The sequence below is a fragment of the Garra rufa genome, chromosome 8 (genome assembly GCF_049309525.1).
Source record: "Garra rufa chromosome 8, GarRuf1.0, whole genome shotgun sequence".
NCBI lineage: Eukaryota > Metazoa > Chordata > Actinopteri > Cypriniformes > Cyprinidae > Garra > Garra rufa.
This window is the reverse complement of record NC_133368.1, coordinates 1,068,320-1,083,423: the sequence shown is the minus strand read 5'-3', so window position 1 is coordinate 1,083,423 and position 15,104 is coordinate 1,068,320. Positions and strand designations below refer to the sequence as shown.

Sequence of the window (15,104 nt, the reverse complement as noted above, 5' to 3'; positions counted from 1 at the left end):
CTTACAATGTGAAAATAAATAAATGTTTCTAAAGAACTAAATAATTTTATTTGTATGCAATATTTTAATTTTACTACCTTATAATAACTGCACAATTGAATTACGTTGAGCTTGTGTTTCTTGTGTATTTAAATATACCATAGTTACAACAATAAATAAATGGTGAAATGGTCTTAAAGGTGCAAACTAGCACTATCATAAAACAAAAGCCATTATCAGACTGCTGACAGCCGTAACTGAGGACTGAATGTGTGCTAATGGGCAGCCGTTTTCAGTCTCTATTATAGAGATCTCAGAAACTCTACTTCAGTAGAAATACATTTACTGACTGAAAATTACTCTCAATTTAAAAGTATCGTGCCAAAAATACATACAGTAGAGGGAATGTGGAAAAAATATACATTTACATCATGAATTTATGATTAAAGTCAGTTTAAGTAAATTTGTATTTTTCCGCACTTCTTTTCACCTGGGCAGACTGCAGTAAAATTAGTTAAATTGCCCAACAAATTTCAAATATAATTTGGTGGTAATAATAATTTCACACACAATGAAGTGGTTAGATCCACTGCAATGTGTTTTTGTTTTTCAAACATGCTAAATGTACACAAACTGATATACAAAGTCAATGTAATCGACATAAATGAATCATATTAGTTGAGTTTGTGCAGGAGATGGGGCCAGAGGGACAATATAGTAAAATACAGTTTGTGTAAAACTAAATCTAGCCACAGTATTCACATCAGTAAAAGATGAGCTATTATAACTGTCACATGTTGAAATATGTGTGTTTTTGGAAACTCGCTGTGTTTCTACATTTGCTCAGGCTTGATCTACTTACTGTTTTATCGATCAAAACTAAAAAGTGTCTGGTCAAAAGTGTCATTAAACTCATTCATTACTTGACTCAGTACACAACATAAAAATAAAAATGTATTTTGATAACAGTAAGTAACTTTGCAACAAAATATCAACAAGCAGTCATTAGAGTATGTCTGCACACTTATATTTTCTGTAACACTTTATTTTTGATGGGTCCACAACATGCAAGTATATGTCAGCTTCTTCTACTAAACCTAACCTAGACATGTGGTTACAAGTTAATGAGAATTAGTTGGCATGTAGTTGCAAAGTTACGTATAGTTAGTAGTTATTTATTAAACTTATTTGAACAGTTCATTTCCAACTAATTTTGAGTTCATTTTAAGCAGTACCTTTTTTAAACAACACCTGATGCACTTTATATATTTTAATGGTACTATACTGAGTGTATAAATTCTGTCATTTCAGAACAACTTTAAGTATATGTCGTGTACTTCAGGATATGTTTTTGATATTACGCTGTTTGCGATATATTTTGATATGTTTTGTTAAAGTGGAACCGCTTCAAGTACATAAATACAATTTAAGTGTCCTCCTTTACAATTCATTTAAAACACATTTGACTACTTCCTGATCCACAGTTCTAATATATTTTAAGCTTCATTTTCAGTTGAATGTGCTTCAAGAACAACTGAATAGCCTTTCAGCTCATTAGAAATGCACTGCCACTACACTACTGGTTTATTAAAAGCTCTTTTCAGTGTTCAAGATTATACATTAAAAAGAGCAAACATGTAATATAAATGTTTAGAGACACACACACTTTGAAATCTAGAAAGCTTAAATACACTGTATCTTCTCTTGAACATTACAAAATTCCTAGAAAACATCAAAAAGGTCCAGCGTATATATGATCTCTTGACCAAAATACCTCCCAATAAATGTGAACTGCTATATCAGAGCTGTTTTTATCCATTTGTGGGACATTTCTGTTTTACCCGTATAACTGAAAAGTAAACCATAATAGCATACCAACTTAGTAAACCACTGGATAAATAAGCACTAGAATGCTGTTTTCTTTTCTTTTTTTCTTTTTTACAATCTTAAGTCTGCAAATGACTGAACCAAACAAAGAAAAAGAAGAGTTTAAATCATCTTCACTCTTCTTTGAGTATGACTTGAAGTTTTTGCAACTAAGTGTCACACATGCGGGGAGACGAGGAGCCAGGAGAACACACGAGGAACTGGGGTACAAAACAAAACACTAATTTATTAATAAAAAGGCAAAACTAAGATAAAGGGTAAACAAACACGACACAACTTTGCCAACAAAAACCGAGGAGCAGGAATAAACACATAATGACATTAACACCGGACGAGGGGAGTGAGGAACTGAAGATATTTATACACTGAAAAACAAACCGTGGTTACAAACAAGATAACAAGGATGACAAGGGGGAAATACAAATATGGGCACGACAAAACCAACTAAGACTTAACCAAAAGGGGGAGACAAGGACTAAACCATATGGACTAGAAACAGAGGGGAAAAAACACTGGGAAAACAGAACAGACATGACTAAATACTGACACTAAGTGCTTGTGATTCGGACACTGAAGAATTTGAAGACTGCTTCATCACAAGGGCCTGTGAAGGAGAAATATTTTATATGAAATTATTTACAGTTTGCATCTCATTTGAATTTATTATGAATTATAATTAGCGTAGATATGCATTAGAATTTAATTTACTTCTTAGTTTACCTTTGAAAGTTTTGACTCTACTCTCATCAGACTTGACTAATGTGTCCGTTTTTGTCCCTGTTTACTAAAAAACAAACAAATAAATAGATTCTTACACAAATGACTCAAAGATAGCACAGAAATGAATCTCTACAACAGAGCTGATATGACACAAAAACATGCACATTTTAGGTTGTCCTTTAAAGCAGCTGACCTGAAAAACACATTTTAATTAATATTTCACACAAAAAAAAATGTACCTGTGAGTAATATAATTTGAAAAAAAACTTTGCGTCCTCAGCAGTTTAGATGTATGCTCTCTTAAAAGCATCCCTTTTTACAATTTCATCTTTGTACCCATCTGTAATTAGAAATATATATTAGAAAATAAACATAAAGGTTGTCAAGATTGAACAAATCCTTTAAACCCTGCTCAGCACTAGACAAAGTAATTGTGTGTTCGTAACATTAGGTTTTCCAAACTTTAAAAAAAATCATTTACCTCATTACAATAAAGCCAATTTGTTGAGAAAATCAGAAATGAATACACTAGGAGTAGTTCACTTTCAGAACAAAAAAAATACAGATAATGTAGTCACCCCCTTGTCATCCAAGATGTTCATGTCTTTCTTTCTTCAGTCGTAAAGAAATTATGTTTTTTTGAGGAAAACATGTCAGGATTTCTCTCCATATAATGGACTTCTATGGTACCCCTGAGTTTGAACTTCCAAAATGCAGCATCAAAGAGCTCTAAACGATCACAGCCAAAGAAAAAAGTCTTAACCAGCAAAACGATCAGTTATTTTTCTTGTCTAGCTCTGTGTGTTCTCTGTGTAGAGATTAAAATTTATATGAAATATTTTTTTTTTTTTTTTTTTTTTTAAATAATCAATTGTCTGGCTTGATAAGACCCTTCTTCCTCAGTTGGGATCTTTTCGAGTCCTTTGAAGCTGCATTTAAGCTGCATTTTAGAAGTTCAAACTCAGGGGCACCATAGAAAACCATTATATGGAGAGAAATCCTGACATGTTTTTCTCATAACATACATAGACTGTGTTTTATAGGTGTTATAAGTACATAAGTGCAAGTAATTTTTTTTATGATTATCTTACTTCCGAAAAGGAGGCTGAAACACATTCATTACACATTCATTTTGCTGTAGGCATACACATGGTTATAAAGTAGGCTACTTTAACTTTTAACCCGCTAAAAGTTGAATCATTTTGCTATTTTCCTTCACTCTTTTGAGTGAGAGTGAAATTTCTATAAATGCACTAAAATTTCACTTAAAGTGTGCTTGTGTTTTAGCATATTTCTTTAAAGCTTAACTAAGTTTATATTTATTACAAAGTTTTTGGAAAATATTAAAAATTAATTTCATTAAATTTATAATGCACTTCAGATGCTGGAATTATAAATGTACTAAACATACTATCAGATGTATTCAAAGCTAACACAAATGCCATAACTATCACGTTTAATCAACAACAACAACAACAACAACAAAAAAGCCTATATGAAGAAAGGAAAAAATACAAATATTTATTATTAATAATAATTAATTAATACAGCTGTAAAATATACTTAAACTATACACAATAAAACTCAAACTCTATACTCTTCTGATCTAAAAAAGAAATTAAAACTATAAACCTAAAATTATGGTTTGTTTGTTGTGTACCTGCAGAGCATCTGGACCCTCATTAATGCATCATAAAACGATCATTTACAGCAATCAGAACTAATCTGTGAACGACGGTGATCTGAGGTAACGGCTCATTGTATTGCGTTAATGGCAGACATTAATGAAAGCCATACATTTCAACAAGTCACCAAAGACACACGTTTTGTCATTTAAAATCAGGACTGAGACAAACTAATCTAAAAATGACTTGGAGTCAAACTAAAGTACAGACATATAAAATACATGAAATAGAACTAGTGACAAATCTTGTGATAAAGTATTAAGTTTAGTTGTAACAGTTGGTGACACTTTAATTTAAGATGCTGTAGTTAAATTAGTGTTTTTGTTACGTGTAATTATGCAATTTACTGTATTGCTATTACTGTAGTAAGTAGATGTAGTAAATGTAAATATGTCACCTTAAAATAGTGTTTCCCAAGAGTAAACTGAGTGTAATTAAATCATGTGTACACTTCATTACCAAGTTGTTGTAATTTGTCATTCAGTAGGATTTTAAATGTTTTGAAAGAAGTCGCTTGTGCTGAACTAGACTGCATTTATTTAATCAAAAACAAAGTAATTTTCCAAAATATTATGACTATCTCAACTGTTTGCTGTGTGAATATCTGTTCAAATGTAATTTAATGCTGTGATCAAAGCTGAATTTCCAGCATCATTACTCTAGTCTTCAGTGTCACACGATCCGACAGAAATCATTCTAATATGCTGATTTGCTGCTCAAGAAACGCATTAAAATTTATGCTGAAAACTGTTCATTAAACGGAAAGCGTTTGTAACTTAATAAATGTCTTCACTGTCACTTTTAATTAAGGCATCCTTGATGAATAAAATTATAATTTTCTCTCTTTTTAAAATAAATATTTTCTCTTTTTTCTCTCGTTGTATTGCATTATTTCACAAAAATATAATACAAACATACATACAGATGAATATTTGTAAGAGTAGCAGTGGTTCTTATGATTGGCTCAGCTGCAGGAGAGCCCCGCCCACAGTGGCACAGACTGATATAAATACAGCAGGAGCTCAGCGCTGTCTCACTCGTGTTAGATCTGTGGTCTGAGAACAGTCTCCGGAGCAGAAGAGGGCAGCAATGCACTTATGAGCTGGAGGACAACTGCTGGAAAACAACGAAGAAGAGGAAGAGCACGGCTCTGAGCAGGAGAGAAGAAACAAGAACATCGAGGCTGAGGTTTGGACACTAGACTAAATTCAACTTTGTTCAAAAAAGGTAAACATTTCACTGGGAAATGTGATTTGTGTGGGCAGGAAGAGACAGGAAAACATGTTATATTTTAAGAAATGTGAAAGAGAAAGAAGACATTTGGTTGGAAATGAGGAGAGATGCAAATATGATTTGATTTAATTGATGTTTTGCAGAAAGAGTCAAACTACGTTTTATAATCTATTGTTTCAATATCTTAGAGAAACTCATTTATTGATGTTCTGGTCCTCCATACCAGGTGGAGGCGGTAAAGCACCAGTAAGTTGTTTACCATCCGCCAGAGGAAGCAGAAGAGGCAGATCACTGCTGTGTGTGTGCTTTCATCAGGAGACAGACTCTTCTCCTGGAGAAGCTTTGATTGCTGTGACAATGATTGAACAACAACAGAAGAGGTAAGGATTGTTACTGATGTTTCCTTAAGAGGATGTTTTCAGTTATTGTAGAACTGAACAGTGTTGGAAAGGTTACTTTGGAAATGTAATTGTTCACAGATTATTTGAAATGTAATAAGTAGTTTAGCTATTTCAATTACTTTATTAATGTAACTGATTACATTTGATTACTTTTCAACAGGTAATCATTTTCAGTAGTACTCCATACTGATTACTGTCTAAAGCCTTTCATCACTTAAACTGAGATTATAATAATATAATTTTAAAGCACAGACACCACAAAATCAGACTTTAACACCTCTTTTAACTCTGAGGTCGTTCTGAGGTTAATTACAGATTTAAAACCATTGCATATTTGTAAAGCATTGTATATTTATGATAGGAAGCATTAACAATTCCTTGAAAAAAAAAAAAAAAGTTAATCTTAAAAATAGAGTAAATACATAAACCTAAATAGAAAATTGTTAAATAAGCATAAGTGTACTATTATGTATTCTAAACTCTTGAAATATTGATGTCTCACATGTTACAATTTCTTAAAGAAATAATTTAAATGTGTGTAACTCCCCTTTTAATCATTAACATTTTCATAAGTAACTTAATTACATTTTTTTTCTCAGAAACTCTGATTGCAATTACATTCATTTTGTAATTAAGTTATGTAATTCTATTACATGTAACCTGTTACTCCCCAACATTGGAACTAATTTATCTAAGAATAAGCAGTTAAGGTCAGAGGTTAGGTTATGGTCTTTGCATCTACATTAGTACATGTATACAAACTTGTAGATGCACAAAAATTTGTACATACATCTAAGGTCCAAAAATCTACAAAAAAAGTATCTTGGAGTGAAGCCCTAAATGCAACAGGAAGTCAGATGGTTTAAATTTCATCTGATTTATGTGCAGTCATCGCCATTTCCTTACACTACTCAACCATACCATGTTCAATCCACATAAACTTTAAATGTTTGGTAAAAGTCCTAGATAAAAAGACATCTACATGCCAGTGTGGTTATAGTCATAACGCTAAAAGCAGGCAGCAGGAAGTGTGGCACATCTAAAAGGCTTTGATGTAGGCCTGTTTATCACGGCTTGCAGATTTAACGTTTGAAATCTGTTTAACTACATAAACCATGGTTAACTTGTGATTATTGCCAAAAATCCTATGGTTATTTTGTGGTTACCACAGGCTTGTGTAAGTAATCAATTGTACTTTTGTTTTATAAAATAACATTAACGAAAAATAATTGTGGTTTTACTACAAATAAAAAAATAAAACATGGTTACTATAGTTAAACCATGGTATTTGAAGTCAAACTGTGGCTGTACAAATGGTAAGAAATATGAAAAAAAAAAACATGGTTAATACACTTTTCATATAGTAAAACTATTGTTAATTTTCATAAACAATTGTCTATAAGTTGTTTTGTGTAAATGATTTAATAGGTTATGACAACTACATCACCACCTTTATTTATTTTGTTGTGATGGGAAGCCATGGAAGGTTATCGTCAAAATAGTCCATCTGCCATCAGTGGTTCAACCATAATTTTACGAAGCTACAAGAATACTTTTTTTGTATGCAAAGAACACAAAAATAAAGACTTATTCAGCAATTTGTCTCCTGCATATACTAGCTCCATTTTTGGAGATAATTCCCTGGATGCAAACAGCATACAGTGTTCTCTATCATTGTGTCACGCTGTTTTTGTTCGAGAATTATGGTTGAACCACTGGTGGCAGACGGACTATTTTGACAACATCTTTCATACTTTTCTGAGCCTTGACAGTCAATGGGACAGTCACAAAACTTCAGCGCCTTGCAAAAGTATTCACTTTTTTCATGTTTTGTTGCAGCATTATGTTAAACTGCTTTTAATTAGTTTATCCCCCCACATCAATTTACACTCCATACACCATAATAATGACAAAGCAAAACCAGATTTGTAAATTTGACAAATTTATTAAATAAATCACTGAAATAAGTAGATTGCATAAGTATTCATCCCCTTAACTCAGTCCATAGTTGAAGCAGCTTTACAGCCTCAAGTGTTTTTGGGTCTGATGTGAGCATCTTTGCACATCTGCATTTGGCAATTATCTGCCATTCTTCGCCGCACCTTTTCACTTCTCCATCTTTCTCAGACATTTTCTAGAGTCCTAGTTGTTCCAATCGTATTCCATTATGGAGAATGCTTCTGTCAACCTTCAATGCAGCAGATTTGTTTCTGAACTCTTCTCTAGATCATCGCCTTAACGCAAGTCTGTCTCTGAGCTCTACAGGCAGTTATCTTGGTTTTTGCTCTGATCTGCATTTTCAGCTGTTAGACCTTTTCTGAGAGGTGTGTGTCTTTCTAAATCAGACTCATTCAAATGAATTTGCCACAGTTTAACTCCACTCCAAGTGTAGGAACATCTAGAAGCAATATGAAAGCTCCTGAGATACGTTTCCAGTGTCCCAGAAAAGGGTATGAATACTTATGCAACGGGATCTTTTCAGTTTTTTAATTTCTAATAAATTTGCCAAGTTAGAAAATTTAAAAAATGTTGTGCTTTGTCATTATGTGTATGAGATGTAGATTGATGTGGGGAAAAAAGTAATTTAAAGCATTTTAACATTAATGCTGCAACAAAATATGAAAAAAATGAAGGCGTGTGAATACTTTTGCAAGGCAGTGTAAATATCTTAAATTGTGTCCCGAAGATGAACTTAGCTTTTATTAAGTGATTAAAGACAACATTTTGGGGTGGATTAGCCCTTTAAGACACATTTTATGCTAATGCGGTATGCCTGTTCTGCTACTGCCTATTTGGTTGTTTTTAAGTAATGTTTCTTTATATAATGTCTTTTTCTCAAAGGTCGGGTGATCGCAACATTGTGCACTGCTTGCACTGCCACAAGCCGCAGGAGAACCTCCCCGTTCACCTGGCCAGGGTGTGCATGAAAAACAGCACACCAGAAGAAAGAGCGGACGAGGTGCAGAAGGCCAGGGCTTCCAGCAGAGAGTGGATCCGCAACAACAGGACCTGGAGTTACAACCGGCTCTGTGAGCTGCTGCCGGACAGACGCTCTCGGATCACTATGTTGAAGGAGTTTCTCCGCCGTGGTTTTTTCATCAGGAACCAGCCAGAGGAGTCTGAAATGGTCTTAGACCCTGAAGGAGACTCGGCCACTGTTGATGCTGCCACCACTGACACATCCAACGGAGATCCTCAAACCTGTCCTCCTTCTATGAGGACAAAGTTGAAAAAGGCAGGTCTACATGACAAGTTCCCTGCTCAGGCAAAGCTCCTAGTGGGCTTTAAAAAATACCTGACAGTGTCGCGGAGGCTCCCCAACTGGCAACAAGAGGTAAGATCTCTTTTCAGTTTTTCCAATTCAGAAAGGTGTTCTTCCTTTCATGATCTTAATGCTGATATGTCTTTCTCAACCACCTTACTTTGAAGGTTCACAACGTGTCCCGTTTTCTTCGGTACATGCAGCCCACCGGGAGAGAGCCATCTCTGGACTTCCTATCAAAAACCGCAGAGACCCAGGACTTTCTGACAGCCCTGCAGCGAGCTGACTTGAGTCCAGCCACCATCCTCAGTTACGTCAAGAGCATTAAAAGGTTCTTGGAGTACTTGACAGCGAGGCTGGATCTGAGAAGAAGAGACCCACGGCTACCAACCAACTGTCGGTGTTACGCTGACCTGCTGAACAGACTGAGGAAGAGAGTATACAAGACCCATAATCACAAGACGTGTGAGACGAGGTTAATGGCTGAAATGTTCATTCGGCATGTTTCCCTTTTAGTGCTAATGTCACTGTTGTTTCCTTACATTATCACAAGGGCGATGTCTTTAATAACTGGATTTGTTTGTTGTGATTATTTCAAACACAGACCGTTTGTTGATGGCACTCACTGCATTAAAGATTGCCAGAGGATTTTGAGAAAAGCAAAGCCAGACTTCCTCAGGATCCATTCGAATCTGCTGATGGGGAAAGAGGTCTCAAATAAAGAGAAAACGCTGTACCGCTATTACTGCGAGGCGATCTTGGTCTTCCGTCACATGCAGCGCCCAGGAGTTGTGGAAGGCTTCACAGTAAGTTCATCTGTAACACTTTATTACAGAGACTATTTCTCAATAGTACCTAGTTGCGTATGAGCATGCATACTACTAACATATTGACTGTTTATTAGTACTTGCATAGCATGTGTTCCGCTTGACCATACTCTACATTCCTAATCATACCTAAAATTAACCACCACCTTACTAACTAGCAGTTTAGGAGTTTGAGGAGAAGAATTGGTTCATCTACTTTAGTCTGTTTGTACTCATGGTATGCTGTAATTCTTGAACGTGTGTAAAAGTAAAATGAACCTTTTCAATGTCGCAGGATACAGACTGGGTGGAGAGGATTGCACAAGGTGGCAGGGTGGTGATATCCGTAAGGAAGGGAAAAACTACAAGTATGCAGTTCGCCTTGACACAAGAGGAGGAAACTGTAAGTCAGTGAGACTCAAAAGAGTACATTGCATACCTCCAGTGTTTTACATTCAGTAACGCTTTGGTCATTTCCCACAGTGCTTTCAGCTGTACTACAAGCAGATCAGGCCTAAGAACATTGGGCTCCAAAAATTCTGCCAAGGTTTTTTTGCTTTGACGTCCGGTGAGACGGTTCGCAGCGTCTCACAAGACATGAGTCGCCTACATGAAATGTATGTACCTATACAGATCCGTGTGAATGTGTGTAAACAGATACACTACATTATACCTGGTCAGTCGTGGCCTTATCACAGTTAACATTTCATGCAATCTTGTCTTATTGCAGGTATAAGCTGGCCCCTTTCAGGAGTCAGGATGTACGGAAAGCTGTTGGGAAGGCTGCGCAAAATCTCCCCCCGCACCAACATGAGGCTGTTAACCTTTATCTGGCCCATAATGCTATTGCGGACCAGCAGCACGACAGAAAGCCTCAGGATATCGTGGACGCAGCTGTGCTGCTTGACTCCTTAGAGGGGTAGGTCTCTTCATCCGAACAAGAATATAACACGTCACCTACAATTTATACAGCTGTTTAGTAAGGTGTTCTCATTCTTTATTCATCTAACCTTGTTTTCCTCACTTACACAGCACTTCAGATGATGACACTTTCTTAGCTGAACTGAGTACAGCTGGAACCAGCGCAGAGCAGTACACTTCACTGAAAGACTTCTCGGCCTTTGTGGCCAGATTTCCGATTTCGCTGGAGGGCCATCCACCGACCAAAAATCAGCGGGTTGCTTCAGGGTTTCCTGAAGACCGTGTCTTTTATGACCGGTGGAGAGCTTCTCAGTACAGCCGGAGAGAGAAATATCTGCTGTGTGAGTCTTCAGTGCATTAATACAACAGACTTTCATTACCTCGACACAAACTAGGCCATTAACTCCGTCATTTAATTCTTCGTTTCAGCACACTTTGCACACCGCATGCCATCTGCCGCAAAGGTGTCAAGGCTGATTACGCAGGAGGGATGGAAGGGCAACTGTCCAAAGCCAGAGGACATTGAACGGCTGTGGAAACCAGCTTCCACAGGCACCATTGAAACAGATGAGGTTATAATAAAATGTGTGTCTGAGCAGGGCTGGACAGGCCTGGCTATTAAGGACTTTGGTGATGAGGATGGGCTAGGTAAGAAACCCTTTCGTTTTTCTTGAATGGGGAGAAAATACCAACACTTAATATATTTCAACAACTGTTGGCTGCACCAAGCTGAGATGGCTTGCCTGTGTGTGTATTGTGTATTGAGATGTTATTTTGATCTTAAAATGTAATGTTCTCTTGATTATAGGAGTGGTTGCAACCCGACCGTTTTGTAAAGGTGAGATTGTGTGCGATTACCACGGAAAGGTAATCAGAGCGGCCGAAGGGATGGCAATGATGAAGGGCTTTCAGGATGAGGCCAAGTACTTGTTCTTCTTCAAAGCTGGACAGAGAGACCTATGCATTGATGCTCAGACCGTCCCCTGTGCATGTCACCCCAACACTGACACGGTTGGCAGAAGAATTAGATATTGTTATATAAGGCCTAACCTGGAGCCTGTTCACTCTGTGCTGAAGGTGAACGGAGAGGACAAGGATGTCATCCTCTTCAAGGCACTGCAGGATATCAGCATCGACACACAATTAAAATATTTCTCTGGAGTAATAAGAAACTCTTTCCTTGGCCTGGACCTGGACTGGCAGGATGAGTAGGCCGAGTCTACAGGTCCAGTAGTCGTTTCTCCACTGGAAGGCCACTGTGTGCCAGTGCTTTCAATGGGCTGGTGGGGCAAATAACCTCGGACCAGTAGCACCTAGCCCAATATTAGGTTGTGTTTCCACTGTCGGACCAGTGCTTAATCAAGACATGTCCTCAATGTGCCTCTCTGGAACAGCGGCATGCAACCCCACCATCTCACTAACAAGAGGAAATTTATTCACACTGGAAACTAGCAAGATTGCAAAACGAACATGATAAAATGTTTGCCTTTTTTGCTTTGAATTCCCTAAGAAGGGAGATTAGAAAGATCTGGTCCAACCAATTGGCTAGCCAAGATGTACCCGCCCAAAAGGGCCTTGGCTTAGGGTCAGTTGAGTACCCCTGTAACCTTGTTGGAGATCTTCACAGGCTTTAAACTGAAGCCCGAACACGACCCATGCTCGAGATCGTCTGACCTGACCCGGTCATCACACAAAGCAAAACCTTACCAGTTATGATCATTTATGAACAACAGGGTTAATGGTCATATAAGTTCTGCCAATTTATAAATTTTTTTTTATTTTTTATGGATGAACAAGATGATTCTTCCGCTGTGCAGTTTTCCTTGTAAAGTGTAAGAAGTCCTCCTGATTACTGTATAACAGTCATTGCTCTCGACTCATTGATCTCAATGTTGTGACAGAGAGACCCATTAGCCCTGTTGAAAAAAAAACTGCATGTGCTGGTTAGGTTTTTATGCTGGGATGCTGATTTTTAGCTGGTTTAAGATGGTCCTTAGCTGGTCCTAAACTGGTCCTGACCACATGACCATCTAAGAATGAGCTTGAGCCTTAAATTTAATGCACGCAAAGGCAGTAAAAGGCAAAAATTATGCTAATTTACATCAGTTTACCTGATTACCTGTGTCTGTGCATCTCTCCCACTAAAATGATGTTTAATCATTCATTCGTTCATTGCTGAGAAATATAATTGTAGCAAGTCTGTATTGATGCTATTTTATTAGTAAAAGTTTCTCTGTGCCACAGCGTTTCTGTGTTTGCACTTCTCTGAGCTCTGTGTTCAAGTTATATCTGTGTGTGCGTGTTTGTATATAGTCTTATACGCCTGGACGTGAAGTTATTCATTAAACATTAACCTGAATCCCACTCAAAACCTGAGAGTATTTTGGGACCCATCAGGCTCTGATTGGAAGATTACCACAGCTCTGTGCAACACCTTGTTGGGGTCATTTCAGTTGTTTTTTTGTTGTTTTGTTTTTTTTGCCGTGTTTGTATTGTTTAAATTTCATCACTCCTTATCACTCATCATTGAACAGTAGCAAAGGATTCATATGCATTAGAGAGCTACTCGACCTGGATGAGGCCAAAATACAATTAGAATAAACTCAACAATGAGTAATGAATGTTAAGAGGTAATATTAATAAGATATGGTGAGATAATTGAGGCAGGCACTTACACTATGACTTAATAAAGACAGGTAGGGGCAAGTCATACCCCTAATAGCACACAAACATGCCCATGTGAAAATAAAGTGTACTTGAGTGCACTAAAAATAATTCTTAAATACAAAAAAGCATATTAGTAGTACAATCTTATATTTTGTGCTAAATAAACTTGTAAAAATGATACACTATAAATACACTAGTTAAAAGTATACTTTTACTTTAGTAGTGCTTTAGTGCAATTGTGAAAGTAAACTAAATACAACTGATATTTAAATAGACTTTAAGTACATAGCAACAAAGTGGACTACTGCAAAAATATACATAAAGAGCTTTATTAGTGTATTTCTTAAAAGCATGTTTTGAATGCTTTAAAAATTGGTTCAATGTTAGTACACTTGCAGATAGTTACCCTAAGTTTAAATTAAATTGATTTTATTTAAAATATATTGGCAATGTAATAGTTAAAATGACATTTTCCAAAACGTGTTACTTAAGCAGACTTAATATAAATATACTAATGAGCACTTTAGCCCCATTCACACTACATGCGACAAAGCGACGCAATCCCATTCATTTCAATGGAGAGCTGGCAATTTCCGGCGACAAGAGCAACAGCAACCAGTGACCGGATGTGGGCGTGTCCAGCGACGCAACAAAGTTCAGAATCTCTCAACTTTATGCAAATGAAGAGCGACTTTCGGGAGCGACAGCCAATAGGAAAGAAGCCGATAGTGCTCATGTGATCATTCTCCTTTCAGCTCCAGCAGTGTTGGAGGAGAAAGGAATTCTTGCCGTTAGCAATTGTCCTGTTTTATATGACATGTCCCTGCCCACATACAGGGACATACATTTAAAAAATGAGGCATGGGAAGGGGTGGCCGACATCGTAAGGGATTCCAGGTAGGTTTTTAATGAACTAATAGGATGTAAAATTAGATATTACCTCTTAAAAAATCAAAACCAAGATGTGTTAAATGCATAGACTGTAAAAGATGGACGACGCACCTCGGCTTAATTTCACTATAGAAAAGTGAAGCCAATACGTCTCAATATGGCCGCTGCCATTTTGGGGGAAATGATGTAATTTGGAGCCAGATTCTGCACGTCCCATTAGATTACATGGAGAGGGCGGGGTTTATGACCTATACTGCAGCCAGCCACTGGGGGCGATCGAAAACTTTTGGCTTCACTTTTCGTGACTCATGCAGCACACTTGGTTAAATGCAGGACAACAGACAAAATCATAAATGATTAGATAGCAAATAAACGTACCATATTAAAAAATAATATTGACTGCATTAAAATGAATTGTAACCTGCTTGTCTTTGTTTCTAAAGTTGCTTTGGATAAAAACGTCGGTTAAATGATTAAATGTAAATGTAATTGTATAGAAACACTACAGTTTACACTCCATACTCACATACACAATGTATAAAATGTATTTGATTGTTATGTATACTACATAAATTAATGCAATTATATTAATACTGTAGTAAGTCACTGTGTACGTAAACAAACTTTATATTAATACAATAGGCTATATGTA

The 15,104-nt window shown here is 36.7% G+C and overlaps 1 protein-coding gene across 1 annotated transcript; it reads left to right on the top strand.

The window, feature by feature from the left end:
* Nucleotides 1–5,342: 5,342 nt before the first annotated feature.
* On the top strand, nucleotides 5,343–13,314 carry LOC141340641 (uncharacterized). Its single transcript, XM_073845691.1, has 11 exons — nucleotides 5,343–5,498; nucleotides 5,731–5,884; nucleotides 8,747–9,239; nucleotides 9,335–9,642; nucleotides 9,772–9,973; nucleotides 10,269–10,376; nucleotides 10,457–10,590; nucleotides 10,704–10,892; nucleotides 11,006–11,235; nucleotides 11,324–11,542; nucleotides 11,703–13,314. The coding sequence occupies exons 2-11, from the start codon at nucleotides 5,862–5,864 to the stop codon at nucleotides 12,104–12,106; spliced, it is 2,310 nt and encodes a 769-aa protein (XP_073701792.1). The 5' UTR covers nucleotides 5,343–5,498; nucleotides 5,731–5,861; the 3' UTR covers nucleotides 12,107–13,314.
* Nucleotides 13,315–15,104: the final 1,790 nt, after the last annotated feature.

Excerpts from the sequence above, each read along its gene's own strand:
- LOC141340641 (XM_073845691.1), top strand. The coding sequence starts at position 5,862 with ATGATTGAACAACAACAGAAGAG. Across the intron at positions 9,974-10,268 it reads GAGTTGTGGAAGGCTTCACA|GATACAGACTGGGTGGAGAG; the intron begins GTAAGTTCATCT and ends TCAATGTCGCAG. Across the intron at positions 11,236-11,323 it reads GAGAGAGAAATATCTGCTGT|CACACTTTGCACACCGCATG; the intron begins GTGAGTCTTCAG and ends TCTTCGTTTCAG.